Below are 25,999 nucleotides of genomic sequence, written 5' to 3'. Positions count from 1 at the left end.
GGTTTTAATTTTTAGATACCACAAATCAGTGACAATATGTGATGCTGCTTTCTTGTTTTATTTGTCATCATTAAAGTTTAACCAACTAGAGTTTATTTTGTTGTCCAGTATGAGGATCTAAATTGAGTTTTTATAGGGATCCTATTTGTCCAATGTCATTTGTTAAGTAATCTATCTCCTCCAAAAGCAGTTTGTTTTGTATTCTTTTACGTTGTTGCATATATGAAGATCTCCTTTAGTATTTTCTGTTCTATCATTCTACCAAATCTTCAAACATTACAGAATCACTTCATATCTTAAACATTTTCTTAAACATTCTTATTCATTCATTTTCCCAGATAAAATTTAGAACCAGTCTTTTGAGTTCCAAAAACAATCCCAGTGGCAATTTATAACAATTGTGTAAATCTTGGCTGCTTTACAAGTATTCCCAATCAAGAAAATCGTTATACATGGTTTAGATCTTCTTTTTATTGGCATATTAATGTATCAGACTTGTCCTTAGTTTCATAGGTTTTCCGGCGTATTTTTTGGAATAGCAAATATTTGTTTGTTTTGCTATTGCTATTATTTCTTTAACTGATTATTACTTATCTGTAACAGAGGCATTATTTTTGTATGTTTTTCTTATCTCTAGGTCCTTTAACTCACATTATATCTTGTTTGTTTTTTTTAGAATATATTCATAGCATCTGATGATAGTAATACTTGTCTGTGTTTTAAGAATTTTTCATATTTGTTCTTATTGGATAGTGGTACAGATTAGTCATTATAAGTTGAGATTTTGGAGTCAAGCTAACTTCAGTTCCAATCCTGCCTCTACTATTATTTCCTGGATAGACTTGAGCAAGTGGAAGTCGTATTTCTTAACCTTGTTTAGTTGCAGTTTTTTCATCTGAAATTTGGGTCAATAACTCAGAATCACAGGATTGTTGCTAGCAAAAAATGAACTTAGGTATATGGAAAGTACTAAAAATAAGGAAGCTGATATCATCACAATATTACTTCGATTGCATTAACCCTTCAAAAAACGGTAAATATTATGAGATAGTAAGCATTCACATTTAGATCCTGATTTTCTATTGATTCCTTTTTTTTTTTTTTTTTACCTTCTATTTCACTTTTTGTCAATGTTTGTGTTTCTTTTAGATGTTCTTCATAATGCCTATGCAGCATTTTTGGTTTTATATTATCATTAGGAATGAGATTTGGGTGTTTCTGTATCTGTTGAGATGAATATATAGTTTCTCATACTAGATTTGTTGATATGATTTATTAGAATAATATATTGTTAATATTATTCCCTGCTTATATTTATGAATCAGATTTAGTTATTTAATATGCTATTGGTTTAATTTTAGCATATTTTATGTCTTTGAGTTTATTTTTCTGAGATTTTCTTTTACTACATAATGTATGTGTATATATGTGTGTTCTATGCTATTATTACGGCAACTAGCTAACATTAGTTGTGTACCTACGGCAGATAAATAGCATTTTCTAAAGTATATTTTTGGTATATTTCATGTAATTCTTATCTATAAGGTAACACGGATAGTAAACGGAGAGTCAAGCTTTTAACTCACGTTTTTTTAAACCCATGTTGGTTTGACCTTGAAACGGGCCTCTGTCTCTGCAAGTTTTTGGTATCAGATGATGTTAAATTCACAAAATATAAATTATGGAATTTTGCAATTTGTATTTTCTCTCCAGAGACCCTTGGGATCAGAGTTCTTGCATGTTTGAAGGAAACCATCTGGCCTCAAAGCCATTTTTAGAAGTAACCCCAGTATTTTCTAATACTATAAACATCTCTTGTATTGGTTTTTATGACTGCCTTAATATTTAGAATTTATTAGTGTTTTCTTCTTATTTTCTCGATTAGTTTTTTTGTTACTGTTTTTCAAAGGTCCAGTTTTGAGATTTCTTTATCAGTAATTTTTTTTCCATTTTTCTTTCTTTCTTTTTACACTTTCTTTCCTGTTTTCCTCTTCATTCTTTTATGAATCTTATTGGCTGAATCATTGTTCATTTATTTTTCCTTTTATATTAATAAAACTTTTTAAAGATGTGAATTTATCTCTGAACACACTTTTGAGAGACTGTCATTCTCTAATGATATTTTCACTTCCTGTTTGATAGAATGACAATTGAGTAAAGTACTGTTAAGTGTTAAACAAACTTTGTCACTATTGAGATTTGACCTTTTTTTCACTACATTGTGGTCAGATAATAGGGTTAGATGATAACAACACCAGTGTTTTGTGAGGTATTGTTTTCGCTTAGGGCAATTGGTGAAATTTCCTTTTGGCCCAATGTAACTTCAACTTTTAATTACAAGCTCTTAAGTTGATCTGTGAAGTCTTAAAAAAAAATGACTCTTGGTTGGGTGCGGTGGCTCACGCCTGTAATCCCAGCACTTTGGGAGGCCGAGGCGGGGGGATCACAGGGTCAGGAGATCAAGACCATCCTGGCTAAGAGTGAAACCCCGTCTCTACTAAAAATACAAAACAACTAGCCGGGCATGGTGGCGAGCGCCTGTAGTCCCAGATCCTCGGGAGGTTGAGGCAGGAGAATGGCGTGAACCCAGGAGGTGGAGCTCGCAGTGAGCCGAGATCGCTCCAGTGCACTCCAGCCTGGGCGACAGAGCCAGACTCTGTCTCAAAAAAAAGAAAGACTCTTTATAGGACATATATTTCAATATTATTAAATTTTATCTATAAAGTAAACAAATCCTGTATGTTTTTCTCCTGACATAAATGGATTAAATTTATCTGAACATTACTGTGCTTCCATCAGTTACTTATTTTTTCTTTTTTTTTTTTTTTTTTTTTCTTTTTATTGAAACAAAGTTTTGCTCTCATTGCTTAGGCTGGAGTGTAGTGGTGCGATCTCGGCTCACTACAACCTCCAATCTTCACCTCCCAGATTCAGGCTTTTCTCCTGCCTCAGCCTCCCGAGTCACTGGGATTACAGGCGCCCGCCACTATGCCTGGCTATTTTTATTATTATTATTATTTTTAGTAGAGATAGGGTTTCATCATGTTGGCCAGGCTGTTTTCAAACTCCTGACCTCAAGTGACCCTCCCACTACGAAGGCCTCTCAAAGTGCTGGGATTACAGGCATGAGCCACTGCGCCCCGCCTACTTCTTTTTTCTTAAAGTCTTTGATTCATCCATTTTGATGTGCAAATATCATGCTGTTACATCTTTTACTTTGTCTTTCAAGTAAATTCAACTTTTTGTCCTTTTAAGTGTTTTTTATCTAAAATGTTATATTGTTTGCAATGAATTCTCCCATTCGTGAATCTTTGTATGTGTTTTGTGCAGGGGACAAAATCTATGTCTATTGTTTAATTTTTAGTTTTCATGTTTTATACATAGTTGTAAATAAAGCCATATTTTGAAATCAGTGTGTTTTGTAATAGAAGAGATACCACCTTTGACTCCTTGCTATATAAACATGGCTTACATTTACCGCCCTTCTACTTACTTCCCTATCTTTAATACCATAATTTGGATTTTTGCCAAAGACCATTTTTGTTAATTTATTTCTTAGTATTTTTTATTCCCAGAAGAATTCTTTTAAAACAATTATTAAGTCTCAATTCTGTTCAGTTTATTTTGGAGTCATTATTAGGTCTTTTCTAATAACAACTATATATTCTACAGTTTTAAATTTTGAGTTATTCATAAATCGAAATAAATCTTAAATTATTTACTTATTTTATTTTGATCTTCAGAGTCTGTATTTGTCGACGGGCAACTTAGTCAGTTTTCTCAATCCTGCGAATGTGTCTTCTGTATTCACTCATGAAGGACGACAAGGCTAGTGTAAAATTCTTGGGTTTATTTCTTTTAAATTACTTTAACTGTTCTATTATTATCTTTTAAAATTAGCTTTGCAGAGAAAATCTTAAACTAGGAGTCCTGTTTTGCTTAGTTTTAGGATTTTGTTTTTCATTTGTATTGTAATGAAAACGTATATATTTTAGGACTAGTCTAGGGGATGCAACTCTTTTCATTAATATATCCTGGAAAACATTAAGTATTTTTAGCCCACCTTGAACATTTTTAATCAAATGTGACTTTGATTAGTGGCGAAGATCACCACAGAGCTTCAGAGCCTGCGTCCTGAAGTATGTGAGAAACCTTCCTTCCAATTCCTGTTCTGCTTCCTACTAGTTACACGGCTTTGAGAAAGAAAGTTAACCTTTCTAGGCCTTAGTTTCCTTATCTGTAAAAGGGGAATAACAATGCTGTTTATCTCATGGGGTTGTGTGTTCATTAAGTGAAGTTATATACCTAAAGCACCCAGTAGAGCATCTGGTAAATAGGAAAGACTCAGTAATTGTTAGTCCTGAGAGCAAGGTATAGCTAATATTCTGAAGCCAGATTTGTTTCCTCTCCCCCAAATCCATCATCTTGTCTTCCTTGTCATCTCTTTCCTTAAAAAATATGCAAGAAGTGGCTGGGTGCAGTGGCTCATGCCTGTAATCCTGGCACTTTGGAAGACCGAGGCAGGCGGATCACGAGGTCAGGAGATCGCTGTCATACCAGCCAACATGGTGAAACCCCGTCAAAATACAAAAAATTAGCCGGGCATGGTGGCGTGGGCCTGTAGACCCAGCTACTTGGGAGGCTGAGGCAGGGGAATCGCTTGAACCAGGGAGGTGGAGGTTGCCGTGAGCCGAGATTCGTGCTGCTGCACTCCATCCTGGTGGCAGAGCAAGACTCCATCTTTAAAAAAAAAAAAAAAAAAAAAAGCAAGAAGTCCTCAGATTTGTATTCCACATCATTAACTCAGCTTTCCATGATATCAATTCCACCTATCCATGTCAATTTACTCTTTCCTATGCATCCTTTGCTTTTGCTAATACAACTTCATACTCCTCATAATCTTCCTTACTCTCACTCAGTTTGCTTTATTACTTGGTTGATTCCTTTTCCCTACACTGTGTTTTCCATCAGCTCCATATTATTGTTATTCTTCTAGTCTGGACTCTTCTCTTTTTTCTCACCACTTCGTTTTCCTTTCCCTGTACTCTTCTCTTACATTTCTTTTTCCTTCTTTTCTTTTTCCTTTCTTTGTTTCCATTCTTTCCTTTTACAAAAAAAATTATTCATTCTCAATTAAAAAAAAAAACTGCTACAGAAAGGCTGTGGCTCTGTCCTTGCTCTGCTTAGCCTCCAAGCACAGACCTACTCAAATCTGCCATTGAAGGATGGGATGAGGAGCAAATCTCCCTGTCCAATTCTGAGATTCTAGCAGAGATCCCTCTGAAGTGAGAGGATCATTTCCTACCCCTTCTGACAAAACTAGAGGCTGAACGGCCAGTCCCTACAAGCACCATTAACCTGACTCTTTCCATCATGCCCCCCTTTAGTCTGAGACAGTGCAGGTGGCGAGGGTCAGAGCTGAGGCTCTAAAATCAGGCTGCCTGGGCCAGTCTCAACTGTGGCTAATTGTATGACTTTGAGGAAGATCATTAAACTTCCTCTGCTTTGATGTTTTTATTTTGTAAGTGAAAGTAATAACAGTATTTGTCTCACAGGACTGTCATGAAGAATAGATGAAATAATGAATGTAGAATTCTCTTGATAGTGTGTGTGCCTGGCCCACAGTAAGCCTTCAATACATGCCGTCTACTACACCATACTTTTGGAGATACATCTTTTAGGAAATGTCTTCAGTAGTAAGAAAGAGGGTTGAAAAAGAAAAAGTCCACGAGTTAGCAGTCAAGATGTTGACTCAAGGCTACCAAGCTCAAACTACCAAGGCCAAGGTCTATGTGGGGTTTTTTGTTATTCTTTTCTGAATGGTTGCTGCAGCTCCAATCATCATATCAACATTCCAAATAAAAGGAGAAAGGAAAAAATGATGCAGGACTAGCAATCCTTATAGCAGGAAAGCAAAGCTTTCTCAGAAATGCCCGGTAGACTTTTGCTTTATTAGTCAGAACTCTGTCTCCTGGGTACCCTTCACTATCAGGGATTCTGGAAAGATACCATTTTGGCATCCCAAGATATATAATAGAGGGAGACAATGAAAAAGAAAGTTAAAAATTATTTTCCTCATAGTCACATTAGCTCATAAGGTTTTTTGAAATGCTTCCAAAATTTCTGAAATAGATTTCTGTTAGTCTTTGTTGATCTTTTCCTGTGCGTGTGTGTGTGTGTGTGTGTGTGGTATGTAATTTTTAAAATATTTTTTGTTCCTATCAATGATGTCTAATAATTAGAAAGACTGCTAGGTAATGATACACTAAACCGGGAGTTTCTAAGATAGGCATAATAATTCAGCCATTAAAAAATGAAATAGGCTGTGTGCAGTGGCTCACACCTATAATCCCAGCACTTTGGGAGGCTGAGGCAGGCGGATCACCTGACGTCGGGAGTTCGAGACCAGCTTGACCAATGTGGAGAAACCCCGTCTCTACTAAAAATACAAAATTAGCCAGTCATGGTGGCACATGCCTGTTAATCCCAGCTACTCAGGAGGCTGCGGCAGGAGAATTGCTTAAAACCAGAAGGCAGAGGTTGCGGTGAGCTGAGATCATGCCATTGTACTCCAGTCTAGGCAATAAGAGCAAAACTCCGTCTCAAAACAAACAAACAAAAAAAGAAATCATGTGTTTTGTAGCAATATGGATGGACTAGAGACTGTTATCTTAAGTGAAACAAGTTAGACACAGAGAGACAAAATACTGCATGTTCTCACTTAAAAGTGAGAGCTAAATAATGTATGCATATGGATGTTGAGTATGGGATGATGGACAATGGAGAATGAGAAGTGGGAGGTGGTGGGAGGGGGTTAGATGATGAGAGATTACCTAAGGGGTACAGCATACATTGTTTGGGTGATCGATTCCCTAAAAGCCTTGATTTCATGACTATGTAATATGTGCATGTAACAAAATTACACTTGTACCCCGTAAGTTTATACAAATTTTTTTAAATAGGCATAATAATATTTACTTCAAATTCTAGAAGCCAAAATTCTTATTTTCATTAAAGTTGACAGTGAAAGCTGATCATTGAAAAGCCTCATTTTGAAATATACTTCAATAAACATCAAGAGAAGCATCATTTTAGTTCTTTTACTTAACAGGAAAAAATGGGAGAAAAAGGCTATAAAGTAATTTAGAATCATAATAATAATGGCAGTGCAACCAATGATTTCTGTTGCCTCTCCAAGGGTTTAACTACTGGCTTTTGAGGTGAAAACTCTGCAAATCTCTGAACTATGTAGAACAGTATCAAAAGCACTTCAGTCTGGCAATTTGGCTAGGCAAATAAGTATACTTGTCCTCATTCTAACATTTGATATTCTAAAGCACTCTCATATCAAACCAAAGAACATCTCACAATCCTCCACAATTACATCAATGGCTAACTATTAAGAGAGAAGATTTCCCACACATAGAGTGGATTTATTAACAGTCCTAGTGGATCCAAAAAGTTCATTCCCCAGCCAATTAAATTGCCACCTACACTATAGGCTTGTGAAAACCAGATCTTTTTGACAGATCTTAGTAGCATTGTTGTTTCACTAAGCAGAAATATACTAAGGTGTTAAAAATGCTGTTTTGTTCATCTGTTAGTGAAAGCAAAAAACATATTGCTAAAGTTTAGGAACATTGCAGAAAACTTAGCCTAATTATATACAGATTCATCAAATGCTGGTGTAAATTCAGCAAAAGTAGTCCTTCTGAGTTATAATGGTACAGTAGGTTCTTAATCTCAGTAAATCATCATGGCGCTTGTCTTTGGTAGCCTATCATATGCCAAGCTCTTTATTTCCATTACCTCAAATTCTTGCAACAATCTTGTGGAGTCAGCGCTATTTTCTCCACATTGCGGCTGAGGAAACAGAGACCTCGAGAGGTTCAGTAAATTGCCCGGTGTTACAGAACTATCAGGTAGGAGGTCATGATTCACCCTAGGTCTCCCTGACTGTGATGTGTAATTTCCACCATTCTCATGTGATTAGAGGCTGTAGAACGCAAAACAACATTTTTTTTTAATTATTTTGAATGAGAAATAGAAATGAGGGGGGTAACCATGTCTTCCTGCAGGACTTAGTCTGTGAGCCTAGAACTGCATAATTTATCATGCTAAGTCGTGGGACAGCCCACAGAATGAGCAGAAAAGGGAGAGTGAGCAAGAGTTTCTCACAGGTTGAGGGGGATACGTTTAGGAACACTGACATTGTCACATGTTGCCTACTCTGAAGAGTTTTCAAGCTTGGGGTAAAAACAAAGAGCAGAACTAGATTCTGGGTTATGGGTTTGAATAAAAAGAGGCCTTAAGGATTATATTCAGGGCACAATTGTTGGAGGGAGTTAAGTGTAAAGGGAGACCTGGTGGAAAGCTTCATAATTGCGATTTGATTTCAATGCTTGTGATCTCAAATGACTGACCCTTCCTCAAGTTCTATTTTCTAAGAGCTTATGTAGCAAAGTATTTCAAGGAAATGATTATTGAGCTTGCAAACAACATATTATATTTTCATAGGGCCTGCATAAAACATAATTTTTGTCTTTTAGATGCAAGAAGTATTTGCAGTGATGAGCCAGGATTTCTAAGGAAAAGAAGCTACTTCAGCTTCAATGACAAGATTTTTCTTTATAAATTAGGAGCTATCTTTTCTTAAGTGTGTTCAGAATCCAAATTTACCTTTGGTTTAGAGTAAATCCAGGGGATTCGAATATTTTCACAATAAAACTTTGCATGGTCCTGAACCAATTTTTTCTTTTCTTTCATTTTTTCCACTTTGGTTCAGGTGTGGAGGAATCATAAGTGGGTATTTGGGTAATACCAATACAACTCACATTTCTAAATCTTGAGGCATTATTAGCTGTATTTTCCAATACTGCAAACCAATTTTAGGCCTGAAACTTTTGAATTATTGTAGAATACAAAACAAAACAAAGCAAAACAAGTGCACCCCCAGTGGTGGATACTCCTGCTCGCAGTGGGACTGACAATCTGATGATCCTTTCGGGCTCTTCATTACCTAACAAAAGAAGATTGTTTTTCTTTGTAGGAAGGTCGGTATTTTATTCTTGAATTACCACTTTCATACACTAGCTGCAATCAGAGTAATGTTTTTACCGATCTCAGCAGGCTTTAAATACTTTCTGCCTCATCTTTGTGTCTCCAGCTCACAGATTCATTGTGAAATGAATCTGTTCCCATAACTGCCGATTTCTTTTAACATCAGTACAGTGACATTAATTTTCTGACTGTTTCTATATCTATTTTACATAATCTTACAAAAGTGTTTTTATTTTGCATTGAAGGAGACTACTTTCATCTTGGATTGGTTTTGAACATTTAGGAAGTTGGATATTTGTGATGCAATTTTCCCATTGATCTGGGCCTCATCATTTCATTAGACAGAATCACTCTTGTATTTTAGGATTGCTCTTTTAGGAAACAGTTTCATTATCTGGACTAGCTGTTGCTCCTCTTATTGATAAATTCTCTTTCTGTAATAAGATATGTATCTGTTGTCTTTTTTATCAGCTGCCCCTAAATGACAATGAGGATGTATTTGGGTGGTGGGTTGAGCGGGAGGTTGGTTATCTTTTCCTCCTTAATAAGTGCAGGTGAGTCAGTCACCCAAGATTTCAAATTGGTCCTTATTTTTAAAGACCAGCAGATACAGATATATATATATATTTTTTGAAACGGAGTCTCGCTCTGTCGCCCAGGCTGGAGTGCAGTGGCCGTATCTCAGCTCACTGCAAGCTCTGCCTCCCGGGTTTACGCCATTCTTCTGCCTCAGCCTCCCGAGTAGCTGGGACTACAGGCGCCCGCCATCCTCGCCCGGCTAGTTTTTTGTATTTTTTAGTAAAGACGGGGTTTCATTGTGTTAGCCAGGATGATCTTGATCTCCTGACCTCGTGATCCGCCCGTCTCAGCTTAGCACTCACACATGAATTTCCCAGAATTATCTGGGAAAAACTTTTGGTGAAGCTTTTTTTTTTTTCAGTTGAAGTACTGGCAGTTGCACTTAGCCCAACAAAAAGCACTACACAAAATGTCTCTCTTGGGAGATGTCCTGCTTCTTCTAAACGTTGTGTTGGGCCTGTGAAATACTCGGAACTACTCAGAGTAGAAATGTAATGCAAACACTGGGTAGTGATAGTGTCATTAATTATGCTGTTTTTGCAGCTGAAAACTAGAAAACTAGAAGTGTTTAAGGTGAGGTTCAGCTGAGGTTCATTGAACAGAGAAGGGTCACATAGCCTGGCTGTGAACCACATCCAAGTGTGGCCATGGCAGGCAAGATGACAAGTTCATAACAATAATGGTATGCAATAATATACTGATGTTATGACACACAGCATACATGTAAACTATTATAAAAATCATGTGATTTTCCTGGTGTGTTATTTTTCTGTTTACCTTTGAAAGAATGGGTAAAAGTTAGGCCTTTGGAACCTGCAGGACAAATTAAGACTCAGGAATCTTCTGAATGCTATGGTAAACAAAAATCAACAGAGTCGAGAAAGAATGTGTGTACAAAGTGTGTGTAACCATGAGGACGCGATGTGCCATACTTGGCTTTTTGATCCAGTTGTCAAAGAACTTCCTGACAGATAGATGTGTGTGTGTCTCTGCTTCACCTTTGTGTATCCATTAGGAAATAGTGTTATCTGGTGATTGATAGCAGTAAGTTATATAGCCAAGTCCAGCTGGCTTGAATTCTAGTTCTACTTACTACCTGTGTATTTGAGTTACTGTGTGTAACTCAAAGCCTCAGTTTTGTTGTCTGTGAAACAGGAATAAGAATGTTACCCACATCATATGATTTTCAATATCATGCAACAGTGATGCACATAAAACATACAGTGCCTGGCCATGGCCAAGTGCTCACTAAATATTGGTTATTACTATAAGTTCAGCAAAGGATGCAAAACTAGAAATGATTACATATACAGAACTCCCCAGAAAGTCATGTTCATCTCATTGGTTTGAAAGGTCATAGATGGCTACCCGTATCTTGTAGGTGTTTATAAATGTTACTCTCTTCATGTATATTTTTGTTTAAGGGCATTTGTTAATAATTCCAGGAAGAAATTTGAGGGGTGTGTAGCATAACTACATGTGATTTATTATAGGGCGGTGGTCACGAGACTCAGGATTGGGAGATGTTCTTTTCTCCAGGTGGGTTAGACTTTTGATCTGTCAATAGTTGCTTGCTTCAAATCTCTTGTTGCACAAGTCTGTCTATTCTTGGAGATCAGAGAGGTCTCGGTTTTCAGAGGCCATTGGAGTTTGGGTCCAAGATACTTGGCAAAGAGGAATAGGTATTAGGGAGTCCTAAATTATGGTTGTGGACTTCGGAGTTCCCTGCAGAGAGCACTCAGCCTTCTCTCTCTGCATTTACTTTATAAATGGTTTACGAGATCTCTAATAGTTTGCCTTAGTCTTTACTTCTGCATCATCCTTGTGAGTATAAATACAAATGAAAAGTAAGATGTAGGCCAGGCGCGGTGGCTCAAGCCTGTAATCCCAGCACTTTGGGAGGCCAAGACGGGCAGATCACGAGGTCAGGAGATCGAGACCATCCTGGCGAACACAGTGAAACCCTGTCTCTACTAAAAAAAATACAAAAAAACTAGTCAGGCGAGGTGGCGGACACCTGTAATCCCAGCTACTTGGGAGGCTGAGGCGGGAGAATGACGTAAACCCGGGAGGCGTAGCTTGCAGTGAGCTGAGATCCGGCCACTGCACTCCAGCCTGGGCGACAGCAAGACTCCGTCTCAAAAAAAAAAGAAAAGTAAGATGTGATTCAGACGTATCCATAAACAAGAGTCGTCTCTGGATTCTAGCAATAAATAAACCATAATGTCCAGCAAAATTAACCTATGGCTGTTTCTCGTGCTAATTATCTTCCCACAGATAGAAACACTACTGATTCCAGGTCCTCTGGTTTTTCAATTTGTCTTCCTTACTTTATTTTGGTGAAATTCAGGAAATTTTCAACTTAGATCATTTCTGAAGTTGTGCATTACCAAATATCAGAGTAAAACCATCCAAACACGTTCTCTTTCCATGTGTAGTTCCAGTTTCCTGAAGCTAATTTCTTCCTTCTGATGACAAGCACTCCAAGAACTAGGTTTTGCTACTCAGCATGAGAACAAGTAACTCTTATTTCTTCAGTCTGAGTTTGAATGCAGGAGGCTTCCTGAATCTGCCAGAATACATGTGCTTAAGGTATAAGATCAATATAAATGTTCCCTGTTCTATCACGAAAATTAAATGTTTAGTGCTAAGGTTAACTAGGGAAAACGTAGATCTCCCAATGATCAGAATTTCTTGCTTGATATATCTGAAGGAATCTTGCCCTGGTGACAGGTAACATGAGACACTGACTTCTTTTCTTATTTTCTCCTCCCTAAAGGAGAGTTAAGTTTAAGGAGTTAAAACGTGGAAGTTCTAACTATGTGTCAAATGTTATTTTACAATTACTAGGTTGATGTAGATATTTTCATCAAATCCAAGTGTACTCTTTGGTGTCTCACTGTTTACTCATGACAAAATAAAAACATATATGTTCATTTGGGAGGATTCTGCTTTACCATAAATAAGTGGCTAGAATGTCTTTCTGGACCAAGCTTTCTTGTCATTTTTGCCCTTCACCCTAATAACTAGGACATACCATCTTAGCAGAGCTAGAACATCTTATGTTGAGACTGGCATTCAAGATTATCCCTTGACTTACTTTCTGATTTCCCTGACAGTAGTGCATTGAGTCTACTGAATGATCATGTGAATGAATTTAGTGTTAGTCAGCAAAGGGTCAAATCATGCAATTTGTTTTAGAAGCAAAACATCCTGCCCCCTGGATTCCACCAAACAGCCTCCCTCCCTTTCTTGAAAGTTTCTTGCTTTATCAGGTTCTGAAATTGATTCCTAACAAGTGCTGTAACCTAAGAAAACAAGAATAATTCTGTTTTCATCGTTCTCATATTTTTAAGGTTTATGTAGTTGGGATTTAATTTCCACAATAAAAGTTCTTTTGTTAATATAACTTTACCAAGTAGTCTAGATCCAGTCTTACCCACTTGGGAAACTTTTAAAAATGGCAGGACTCAGTCTTCTTTTATTTTTAATCTGAGACCATAACAGAAAAAGTGTCAGAACACAATAGTACTTTTCTTTCCCCATTTCTTTCATATTCAAGCCACCAAATAAGATCTGTGGCTGCAAATTTTGGCAAAATGCTTTGCAATCTACCACTTCTTAATGGCTTATTATGCACCAGGCACAAGGTTAAGTACTTGGCATTATTTTAACTGATTCAATCAGTATAACGATATAAAGCAGATACTAGCATCCATGTTCTAAGTGGGTATACTAAGACTTTGAGAGGTTAATTTCACATAGATAGAAAATGAGGGAGTCAGAATCTGATGACTAGACCCCTTCTTACTAGAAGGGCCGCCGTGAACACCCTAAAAACATAGATGTGGTGAGTATGATGGGGGAAAAATGTAGTATAAAGTGAAGAAACATACAGCCCCTATCATGAAAAATTAGGCACAATTAAGATACTAAGTTCTCCCTCTGCCTGAAAGACCCCAATATCCATACACCTATAAAAGAGAGTACAAAAAGACTACCTCAAGGCCCATCACACCTCAAGGCAGGTAGTGAGTAATTTTCTCCTCTTCCCTTAATCTTCTCTCCCATCCTTTGCAAATATTACTGCTGAAGTGAAGGTGGCTGGTGAGAAATAAATAAAATGGCTGCACACGCTGCTTGAAAATTGTCATATTTCTTAGTTAAGGAAAAGATCAGCACACCTCAGAATTCAAGACTGAATCAAATAAGTATCCTGATTAGAATTGCATGCATGCCCTGAGTCAAATGCCTTCAAGTATATACCTAGTCAATGAAAGGGAATAAAAGTCTGTGTGTATGCGCTTGGATTTGTTTTCTGTGTGATTACGATTAGCATTGCAGTTCTCCAATGAAAGTATCTCCTGCTCAGTAGTCTCTTTTGTGTTCTTCAGTGCTAGTAGTCATAAGAACTAGGTATCTAATAACACAGTATAACAACTACCCATTGCAAATTAAGAATACCCTTATAACTGTCTGTGCCTTGGAGCCCAGCTTTGGGTTCTGTACCATATTCTCTTCCTTAAAAATGCTGACAATTGGGATGCTGTTTCGTTGAGATTTTTCCATATCCCACATATGTATGCATAGAAGGTTCAACATTGCTGAGTTCTTTTGGTTAATTGCAACTCAGTTACCGAACTATTCAATGATTAAAGAAGAAATGTTCCAGAGGCCTTCTGTTTTGATTCTAGCTTACTGTAATCTTCTAATGATGCCAGCTTTTATACAAAGGACGACAGCACCATAGTGGGCAGCCATTTTGTTGAGGAAACTGGAAACGCTCACCCTTTTAAAAACCTAAGCTACCCTGACTACAGTCTTATTATTTCTTCAGTTTAAGGTTACATTTTCTGCCTCCCACAGACTAATGTCACTTCTCCATGTTGAGAACAAGAGCGACATTTGGCATTTGGTTATCCCAAACCCAAATCTCTGACCCTTTGTTTTTAGTACTTTGCCATTTTGATTTTGCTTTTTTAATTTGCTTGTGACTCTCTGCTTCCCCCATCTTTTTTTTTTTTTTGGTACAATGATTCTTACCTTGTCTTTCCCCAGTCCGTTTCTGACCTGGAGAGACGTACAGCATGTTATTGTCAGGACTTCCCGTGCGGGACATTTGAACGCTAATGACTGGAAAACCAATGCTGCTGGTTTTAAGGGTGAGAACTTCTTTCATATTCTGTCACAGGCAAAATATTTTTATTTTTCCCCCATTTTAAACGGAGAGCAGGAAATAGAACCCCTCAAACAAAACTTTAAATTTTGTGCTGACACACAAAGAGCTTGATCTTTTAGTAAATAAAAGGCAGGTTGATTTTTTTAAGTTAAAACTACACAGATAAGTGAGATTTCTTTGGCTTCCCACATCATAGGTCAATTTTTTTTAAAAGATCAACCAACTCCCATGTATAGTCGACCTATGGGACCCCTGATTAGTTTACTATTTGCTGTCATTGAGTATCTAAGTGATATTTATAATAATGTATTTTAAAATTCCTCACCTTCTATAGGACTACTTCCACTTCAATAATAACTGATATATATTGTTCACTTTAGTGTAGCACTGTTAGTTGCTAAGGCCACGCATTCTACAAATTTTGCTTTTGTTTGTTTTAAATTTTCCACAAAGAAAAACAGGTAATAATTCTAAGAAATGTTACTTTATATAAACTAAAAATTCTGATGAAGCTTTATAATGTCCAGTCCTTATGCAATTGTGCACAGTATGTAACAAATACTGAAGATTTTCCCATGGCTAATACGGATCATAGTTCCCAAAGTCTTGTTAACAGTAGCTATTCTATTTATTGTCATAGGTAATATATGTTATAATACAAATAAAATGGCCATATAAAACATATATCCTAAAGTTTAGTATATTTACTCAAGTTGTAAGTGACCTAAAAGTTTTAATTCATTAATCTAACTTATAACAAAGATTAATTTGTTTATATCTACAGACTTAAAACGTATTCCCAAATAATCTTAGTATCATCGTATATCTGTATGGATGAAATACAGTGATCTATAGCACAGGGCACATCTACTTAAAAACTGAAGTTCTGATGGTCAGACCATTGGTAACATGGTCCTGAGCAAGTCATTTAATTTTTAAGGGCCCTAATAATTTAAGCATTTTGGATGCTAAGTAATATTATCTACATATCATATCTTACATATGATCTTAATATATCCTTATATATGACCAATATATGCAAATATTTCTACCAGAATGTATATTTTTTAAATTACTTGTAAATAATTTATTATAGACTCATGCTGAAACAAAACCTATAAATATCCTAGATTACCAGTGCCACATTAAGAATTCTTTGATTAATATCTTCACAGAAGGCTTCACTCTATTTTTAGGAAAAGAATATATCCCTGCTTTGGAGTATTATCAAACACCTTTCCATGCATGTAAACTATATAATGCAGCAGTTTTCAATGAACTTTTAGTCTAGAATTGTAAATACCTGTTGGCATTGCATTCTCTGAAGCCCAAATCAGGAGATTTGATCCCAAAATTGTAATTGCATGGGCAACATCAAAATTATTAGAAATTTCAGTTGTTCCAAAAAACTTCAGTTGTTCCAGGATGTAATTTGCCATATGTATGTTTCGTTTTGATTAGCTTCCACATGCTCCCAATTCCTACAATATAAATCCATGAGGCTTCAGGGGAGAGAAGGAGCTGACACATAACCTTGGCTGATTGAAAGCTGGAATGAACTTCTTAGTACAAGGATCACAGACTAAGGACATTAACCTCCATGAAGCTGAGGAAACTTTAACCCAAATAAATGTCTTAGTTTTACTTATTACTTTTTGGCAATTTAAAAAGAGCAAATAGTTCTAACAAAAATGCAGCTCTTTTGAAAACCTCTGTTGGTTTAGGAGAGGGGGAAACAGAGGATTTAGACTAAATCACCAGACCCAAACCTGAATTTGAAGAGGGTTGTGCACTGCTTCTGGCAAGGAGGATATGGTATTTTACTATTGCACGTGGCAATATTTAGTATAATATTTCACTCTTCTCTTAGATGGCTGCCAAGAGTAACAATTAAAGTTCACTTTTTCACAGATGAATTATTCTGAATGGGCTGGGCTCCCAGTGGGATTGTTTTGTAATTTTGTTGATGGCAAGTCCCATATTTCATCTAAACAGGATCATAATAAGATGACTTTTTAAAAAAAAGAGTTATTCTCTACTCTAAACATTACCATCCCCTCCCTAGAGTCCCACAAATAAATGTGATTAAGGCAGAGGCTAGCAGGAGAAGCAACATGCTTTGGGGAAGTGGAGAATGCAGGTTACTAGGACTGCAGAAAGATGCTATGACTTTTTATGAAATAACATCTGAAGGAACAAAAAAGAGCTAAGGCTTAGAAAAGGTTCCTACAACAAGAGCTCAACAAGGGCTTGTATTTAAATTAGGTCAGCCAGCTTTTGCAGGTCTTGCTTAGCAGGAATCCATAGTCACATATTTCTCCTTAGACTGGGAAAACAGAAATTGCCTGCCTACAGAAATGTGTGGTCCTGGGTGCCCTTCTTTGTCCCACCCAACTCCGTCCTAACACTGAGTGAAATATATGCATGAAATGAATCTGAAAACTCCTGTTCTTCCTTGGGCTTACTTTTGTGTCCCAGTGTTGAGTAATTTATTAATAACTTGTTGGAAGAGTAGTTAAAAAAAAAATAGAACAATTTCACACATTGCTCAATTGCGAGTAATAGGGACATCAATGTCCCCATCAGAATTTCTTTCTCATCAAGTAAAGCAGAAGCCACTTAGAGTAGCAAACACCTCAGTTTTGGAGTTCAGACATCACTAGACTTCATAGTCTTTGTTATCACTGATAACTTCAGTAAAGCCAACACCCCAGTGAACAGTCTCTACCAAAACCCTACCAAATCCATTTTATCCAACCTCCTTACATTTCTTCAGACATACCCCATGTCCTACATCCTAGGCAGACAGCAGCACTAGATGATGTTTGAGCTAGACTTGTGTGCGGCCCACCTGAAGGCAGACTTGATCCGTTCTTACCCACATGTGTTATGGACTGGAACAGGGAAGCGTTTCTCATCCTGAGGCAGCTGCTGGCTTGGACAGATTCTCATTCAGGCTAGGAAGTTGGCCTTGAACAACTAAAGAATGTGGCTTTCTGATGACTCATCTCTGTTTCTCGGAGAGTGGGATTACCCTGGAGGTGCTCACTGATGAGCTAGGGACAGAGAACTTTCTTCTCCTTTTTCTGTGCCCTCCTTATAAAAGCACTCTGTAAATGACCCTATCATGAGATGACCTCACAGAGAGGGAAGCCACATGTAAACATTCTTATGCTAATGGCACCTTAATTTTCAACAATTTTAATCAAACTAAGATTATTCTGCCCTGCTGCTTCTTAAATAATAATAATAATCTCTTATAGTATAATTAAAATAGCTTTTCCAATAGATTAGTTTTTCAGAATAAACATAATCCGATGAAAACATACCTATGGAAACTGACTAAACATTATTTTGCCTTGTTCATCTTGTGAATAATCCTAGCTAAGTGTCAGACAACAGCTTTTGACTTTAAACCTCGTCCAGAGAGAGTTTGTTTAAATTAAATGGAATGAAGATCATGTACCTATCAATCTACTTTAGATTGCCCATGAGAATAGGGAATTATTTGCCTTAGACCAGATGAACAGATGTGATATTCTGCCACCAGAGAACTGGAATCCAAATTCCAGTATTTTGTTCCTGACCAATATTTGCAACACCAGGAGGTGACTTTGGCATTAAGCTGTTTGGGGTTTTGTTAATATTATTTCTTTCCTCCCTTGATCCCTTCCCTTTCTGCTTATGAAAAGTCTTTTCTGTTTTGTTTTGTTTTCTATTCTTTTTAATTCTCCTTTGTGTTCCCTAAAGCATACGAATTAGCCATAAAAGTGAAGGCTATTGCCATTCCAGCTGGTTTTTCTTCCTGGAATTTAATGGATGTTATCTCTTCATTTATCTATTTCCCAATATTTCCTGAGCACCTTCAGCATGCCCACCCAACACATGTTGAAGTGAGCACAGAAAGTGGGAGGGGAAGAAACGTCAGGGACACCATGGCATTGACTAATCTGACCTGCCCTGGTGTAACTTACATACAGAAACAGAAATTTACACTCCATCTCTTTTTTTCTTTAGTCAAGCTCAAACAATCTGTCAGGTCATGTTAGATAAGTGATGATGATCCTTCTCTCATCATCTAAAATTCAGGTTAATGTCGGCAGCAGAAGGCATCTACTATAGAGAATATCTTTGTCTGTTGTGTATTTTGACCAGCTCCATTTGGGCATATAGTATATGCAGATCCACAGAGCCATGCAGAAGACTTTAATGCAGGCATTTTTCATAACCTGTGGCTTATCATCATTTCAGGAAGAAGTTAGCTCTTTCTTGTGATCTCCTCCCTTTTACTGCTGTAATCTGAGGAAACTGTAAATCCACTGACCTCTCCCACCAGTGCCTGGGCTGTGCGGGCTGATTCTTGCCCCGAGTCCTTATCTTTGGTTTGGGTGTGCAGTTATAATTATAATTGAATGCATGCAACATCAGTGATCTAGTTTTCTTTTTTTCAAAGTGTTTATATTGGATTATATGACTGTATACAGTTAAACTCTCTTAAATCTAAGAACAGGAATAGACGTCAGATAATAAATTAGGACCTTCTGTCATCTTTACTAGGCGAAAGAATGAAAAAAATGTCATTGAAAATCAAAAAATGAACTAAGTGAGAGAGGTTACCACGCCTTCCATTTCACTGCCCTCCCAGACTATGTAAGTCTCTTTTTTTCTACCAGCATGTTGCTGAAACCTCCCCCATCCCCACTGACTCTTTCTTTGACCACAACTAAACTACTAGATTTTTTTTTTTTAATTTCTAACTGATTACCCACCGTGGGGAAAACAATTGACAGTCTAACGTGACTTCTTAGCCTCCGAGGCCTTAACTTTTAATAACCTGTATTACTTTTAATTGCTATCATTTTGTTTCCACTGGTAGGTTGATAATTTTAAGATGTCCAATATATTTTTAATACCTACCTGTCTTGTTTTCAGTTTGTAACACCTATTAAAAAGAATTGGAAGTGCTGAAACCATTAAGCATGCTGTGTGTTCAATCAAAAGGAAAGGTTTTAAAATGTGTTTTTCAGTGTTTTTGAGTTGTGTTTTGAGTGTAAAGTGATTTCTGATGTGTTACCATTTGAAAGGGTAAAGTTTCATTGTACTTTATTATTTCACTGTACAAATAATATTCCATCTTCACCACCTGCTATGCTCATACACTGTTGGTAGCTATGATTAAAGCTACATGATGCACTTTAATTGGTAATCTGTACGTTGTGATTTTGAAGAAATGTTGAAGTGAAATGGTACTCATCTGGTCAGTGTCTGAGGTGGTATTATCAGAAAAATCAGTCGCTTGACTCCAGTCTTGATCCCACTTGCAGAAATAAGGCCCTTCCTACTTGAAAAGACAGAGGGAGGTAAATACATTTGATTCCACCTAATAAAATGTACTCCCTGGAAATGCCGCCTCATATATTTTTTTAAGATAATGTGTTTTCTACCACTGTGCTCTGTGAACTCTTACCCATTTCATATTTATTGACTGAAACCCTTTCATTTTTGTATTTATTGACCATTGTATAGATGAGTTTATCTTCTAGCTCATTTACAAAAAAAAAAAAAAATGTGAATCACACAGAATTTAGGAATTTTACCCTTATTGTTTTGCCTGGTAGATGAGTTACCCAAACATCTCTATGGGAATATAGAAACCCTGATAGCAAACTCTGCTTAATCATGGCTTCATCTGGAGTCTTTCATCCCAAATGCCCACTTGTCTCATCAGAATGTTCAACTCATGCCTACCGAATATGTGATGCTCAAAAATATTTTCTACAAATGAAAAATGATGATTTCTCTATGCCTGTCGTTGACTGAATGGTGGTATTAGGTTTGTTAGGCTTTTGGGGGTTTCATTTTGTTGTGTCCTCTCATCCCTGTTAGTGTTAAATGCATGCGGGTTCACACTTAAAAAGCATTCTCAAAATAGAATTAAAATGATGGTTGCACTCTTTGCCTGTTATCTGTATACAAGATGTAATTAGTTAACGAAGAGAACTACATTTGGAGTGGTTTTGTGATTTTGCCAAAATCTTAAGAGCCTTTAAATTCAAGTAGAAAGTCTATTAGTGATATTTTCTGTGGCCTTTGAGGAAGTCAATTAGAGTTTTTGTACCTTGGTTTTTGAGGAATGTGGATAGCTAATACTAAACATAATGAGAAGAATGAATTGAATGAAAAGTGCTTTGAAAATGGAAAGTACCAAACAAACAAAAAGAGTCTTAAAACTATATTTTCATATGCAAAACTTTCTACTCCCTGAAATGAGAATAAAGACATGGAACTGTGATGTGAATTAGAATTTTTTTTGGGTTGAAAATTAATTCAGTTACCTGGAGTGGGCTACAGAAAATATATCAAGGACTTTATAATAAAATATTACTAATATGTCATCAAAGTTTTTTAACCATTAATTGTGTATCAATGATAATGCAACTATACTTAAATTCTGTTTTGCAAATTAATTTAAATGTTTAAATGTCACCTTAAGTTCAACCTGCTAAATCTTTAAAGCTGTAATTAATTGCTTCAACTTAGGAACTAATGATAGAAATCTGAACTCATTGTAGCCTATCAACAGCCTATCAACTCTAGTAATTGATATACAGTGTAAATCTGTGAGTTTAAGATATGATTTTTAGCAATGTGTAAAAGCATCTACATTTAAGAGAAAGTAGGCATCTCTTTTGTGTAATCACCTGAAGAAATTCAAATCTCTAATTCTAATGACACTGGACTTTAGGTATTTGTAAAACTCTTCTTTCAGCCCATGACTTTGACTATTCTTAATAACAGCAGCTCTTATTATTTTGTGGTTATGGTTGATATTTTAGGCAAAGATATATGTTGTCAAGCTCTACGCTTATGATTATAGAGGATGATGTCAGTCCAAAAGTGTATTTTGACTATAAAGTAATGAAATTGAACCACTCATAATTGGATTCTGAATCCAGTTCCAAAATAAGATGCTCAAAAATGATTTAAGTCAAGAGAGTCTTAGCAAAGTACACACACACACCCCTCTACATTCCTTTTACAGCCTATTTTGAAATTCAACAATCATCTTCTTCTTTGAGGTTTTGTATGTATTTAAAACAAAAAATTCACTCAGCTCTGAACTCAGTAGTTCAGTGGTTGGGCTCCAGAGTCCAACAACATGGAAGTGAATGCCAGCTTTATACAGTATATCTGGTAATCTTCATACATTCTTAATCAACTTTATTGAGGTAAATTTACATACAATTAAAAAACACATTATGTGTACAGTTCAGTGAGTTTTGACCTATGTATACATCCGTGTGACCATCACCACAATCGAGTTATAGAAAACTCTGTCACTCTAAAGAGTTATTCTGTGCTCCTTTTTCATCCTCTATCCTCCTCCTGCCCTGGCAACCACTCATGTACTTTCTGTCCCTATAGATTAGATTGTCTTTTGTAGGCTTTCATATATATCGAATTATTTGAAACCAGCTTCTTTTTTGCTATATAAGATTTTTGAGGTTCATCTGTGTCGTTAAGTAAGTCAGGCATTCCCACCATAAAAAAGAATGAGATCATGTCTTTGAGGGAATGTGGATGGAGCTGGAGGTCATTATCCTTAGCAAACTAACACAGGAACAGAAAACCATATACTACATGTTCTCACTTATGAGTGGGAGCTAAATGATGAGAACTCGTGAACACAAAGAAGGACCAACACACACTGCAGTCTACGTGAGGGGGGAGGGTGGGAGGAAGAACAGGAGCAGGAAAAGTAACTGTTGGATACTGGGCTTAATACCTGGGGGATGAAATAATCTGTACAACAAAACCCCATGACATGTTATAAAGTTTGCCTATATAACAGACTTTCATAGGTACTCCTATACCTAAAATATAAGTTAGAGAAAAGTAATGTTTTAAATTTTTAAAAGTATATCAGGCATTCATTATCTTTTATTGCTATCTAGTATTCCACTCCGTGAATATACCACAATTTCTATACTCATTCACTTTTTCATGGAACATTTTATTGTTTCTGGTTCTGAGTTAGTATGAGTACAACTGCTCCAAATAGTTATGTACAAATCTTTATGTGGACAAATTATAATTTTTAAATATTAGTTAGAAAAGTCCTCTTCAATTTGAACAATTGAAGAATAAGAGAGCAATCCAAGAGGCTAACTAGATATAGAGCATTTCAGGCAAGATGAACAGCATGTACAAAACCTGTTCAAAGAAAAACAAGAAGGCCATCCTAGCTGGGGTGGAGTGAGCAAAGGGAAGAATGAGGAAAATCGTATCATATAAAGAATTTAATGCCTCTCTTCATTCATAGTATGTACTTAAGGAAAATTATTTATGAGCTATATGTCATGCATTCTAATATAACATATTCAGTTAATATTCTGTTCAGATTTTTGTAAGATAAGAATCCAGCGTATTTTATATAGAGATACAGATGTAGATGTATATAGAGCTATATCCATTAACATGGAATTTGCATTTTAGAAATGAAATTTGATCCCTAGCCCTTTCAAATATTAGACTCACTACATTATAGTCACATATCTCTTGTGACACTTCTTTTCTCTTCTTTGTAGTCTGTTTTCTCTAATTTGGGCTATTGTTTTCATTTCATATTGTCAGCGATTTTGGTTGATGGTTCTGGATAAATTATTAACCTCCTTATTTTCTCTTTTTTATAACATTACTTGGATTTCAGTAAACAATAAATGGCCTCAAAAGTGTTGGAAATAGCATAATCTGCCAATGATTATGAAGTATATTAATGTCATATCCCTAACCTAAATAAAGCATAAATAAGTACAGTGAAAGGGCGAAAGGTGTTTGAGAACTTGAGGGTTACCAAAAGTTGGGGAACAAAGCTTATCTGGAATACTGTAGTTTCTTTTAGTTTAAACAAATGCCTTCTTTTGTTTGTGTTTCCTGGGGACTGGAAATTAAAACTGGAAGAGACAGCTATGGTGAAGGCAACAGGTCTGGGGAAGGGGCAAAAGAGAGGGCCCAGTGTACAAAAAGGACAGGTATGGTGTGAAGAGGAAAGTAATCTAAAAGAAATCAAAAACAGAGCTACTTGAATCCTGCAGTTAGGAGTTCTCATTTCATTTGAAAACCATTTTGGAGCCGCTGCAGTGATTGAGAAAGTGAGCTAGATAATAATAATGACTTTCAAGCAAGTTGATTCAAGTTGCTATTCTGATGTCAAAAAGAATATTATTTCTTATATTGATGGTGTGAATCTATTGTTCCTATGATATGTGTTACAAAATGTCATGTATGTAACAAATTGACTGGTTGAAATGAAAAGAAATTGTCTTGCAGTGATCATTTTATATTATCTTAGTATGCAGTTGTGTATTCGTGACCTTAAGACTGTGACATTCAGCGAAATATTTTATCATCTCTTGGCCTTCTTCTAGATGAGGAAAGTTGTAGAGTTGGGATATATAATCATCTTTGCTACATCCCACTTTTGTTTTTTAAGAAGAGAAAGAAGTGCTTTTTGAAATGACTCTAATAAACCCCGGGCAAAAGGCGTGGTGACAAGATTGCTTCTTGAGAAGCATCAGGTCAGAAATTGTGCTTTGAGAAGCCTTCACATATTTTCTTTGACCAAAGTCTTTTCGTTGGTTGTTATTGCTCACCATGACCTCCAAAAAGCCATCTAACTTCCGATATTTGAATTTCTTTTTAGCATACAATTGTAGTCTTTGTATTTGCCATATAACCTTACAAACATTTAAAGAAAGCAAGTATACATAATTGTGGTTAGCATTTTGAGTTGATGTACACGTGCTATGCAAGCAGAATGACAGAAGCTCTTAGGGTTTCTAAATGACTTTTCCTCCTTCCAAAGTATTGTATTCATATTCTTTTTCTAGGCCATGAAGCCAACTTAGAATTTTCAATAGTCTTAAGAAGCTACATTGTTTTTCTGAACCCACCAGAGGTTACAATGTATATGCTTTCTTAATATACTATGTGGGATGGTTTTGTCAGGAAATCATCTGCTTCTTGTTTTACCTTCAGAAGTATATTTACAGCCAAGGTAGAAGATATGTATCCAGCTTGGTTCCAAAGTTCAATACTGTGCATCTTAGAAGCCTAAAACCCCCACTGCAGTCACGTATCATGAAAGAATCAGAGAAGATAGCTAAAAACATGAGAAATATCTGATTGTTTGACAGAGCTGCCACACTTGGTTGCATAGGTTGTTAACTGCACAAGGGAGCCAAACTAAAGGGTTGAGTTGGTAGGTACGGAAATCTGGCCTTGGATCCAGTCACCAAGGAATGTGCCGTGCCCTGCAGTGGGATGATGTCCACCTTAAGGAAAGAGGTACCTTTCTCTAATCAACAGAAGTCCCACAGGGGCATCCCCGTTGCATGGAATTCTGTTGTGATTTCTTCCAGAGCTATCAAAGGCACAGGTATCTTTTAAGAAGTATGCAACCAGAGATGGTTCTGTTCATTTTAACCTGCAACCATTGCTTCAGTCTTGATACCCACAGAACCTATTTCTTCATTGGCAAAGTAACTCAGTGTTACTAGAGTTAAATAAAATTTTGCAATATCTGCCCAGGAGAAGTGGCTTATGCCTCTAATCCCAGCACTTTGGGAGGCTGAAGTGGGCAGATCACGAGGTCAGGAGTTCAAGACCAGCCTGGCCAACATGGTGAAACCCCATCTCTACTAAAAATACAAAAATTAGCTGGGCGTGGTGGCAGGCGCCTGTAATCCCAGCTACTCGGGAAGCTGAGCCAGGAGAATCCCTTGAACCTGGGAGGTGGAGGTTGCAGCGAGCCGAGATTGTGCCACTGCACTCCGGTCTGAGTGACAGAGCAAGACTCCATTTAAAAAAAAAAAAAATTGCAATATCTGTGACTCTTTCATCACTGTCTTTATCACCAGCTCTCTAAACAAAGTTTGAAGTAAAATCTCAGAATCTTAAGTGAGCATAAGTGCTAAGCACAAATCTATAATTCTTTTCAGGTACTTTTTTTACATTCAACAAAAATGATGGAAGCTTCTTGAATTCAAATGTATGATTCTTTCATTTGAATTCCAGTAGAAGATCCATATTTGGGGTGGAGTCCTTGTAAATATTGGTATATGTAGGATACAAGAGCCCAGAGCAGGGGTGAAAAGGCTTCATTTGAAGTCTTCCATGATT

General features: G+C 36.7%; 1 protein-coding gene across 3 annotated transcripts in view; it reads left to right on the top strand.

The window, feature by feature from the left end:
* Positions 1-25,999, top strand: part of PCSK5 (proprotein convertase subtilisin/kexin type 5) — a 466,860-nt gene that overhangs the window by 228,051 nt on the left and 212,810 nt on the right. For all 3 annotated transcript variants that reach the window (XM_030920278.1, XM_030920277.1, XM_030920279.1), the window contains exon 10: positions 14,698-14,801. In XM_030920278.1, coding sequence (XP_030776138.1) covers positions 14,698-14,801 — 104 coding nt within the window. The remainder of the gene's footprint in view (positions 1-14,697; positions 14,802-25,999) is intronic.

Source organism: Rhinopithecus roxellana, chromosome 16, assembly GCF_007565055.1.
Source record: "Rhinopithecus roxellana isolate Shanxi Qingling chromosome 16, ASM756505v1, whole genome shotgun sequence".
NCBI lineage: Eukaryota > Metazoa > Chordata > Mammalia > Primates > Cercopithecidae > Rhinopithecus > Rhinopithecus roxellana.
The sequence above is the reverse complement of the archived record's forward strand: the minus strand, read 5'-3'. Positions and strand labels throughout refer to the sequence as shown.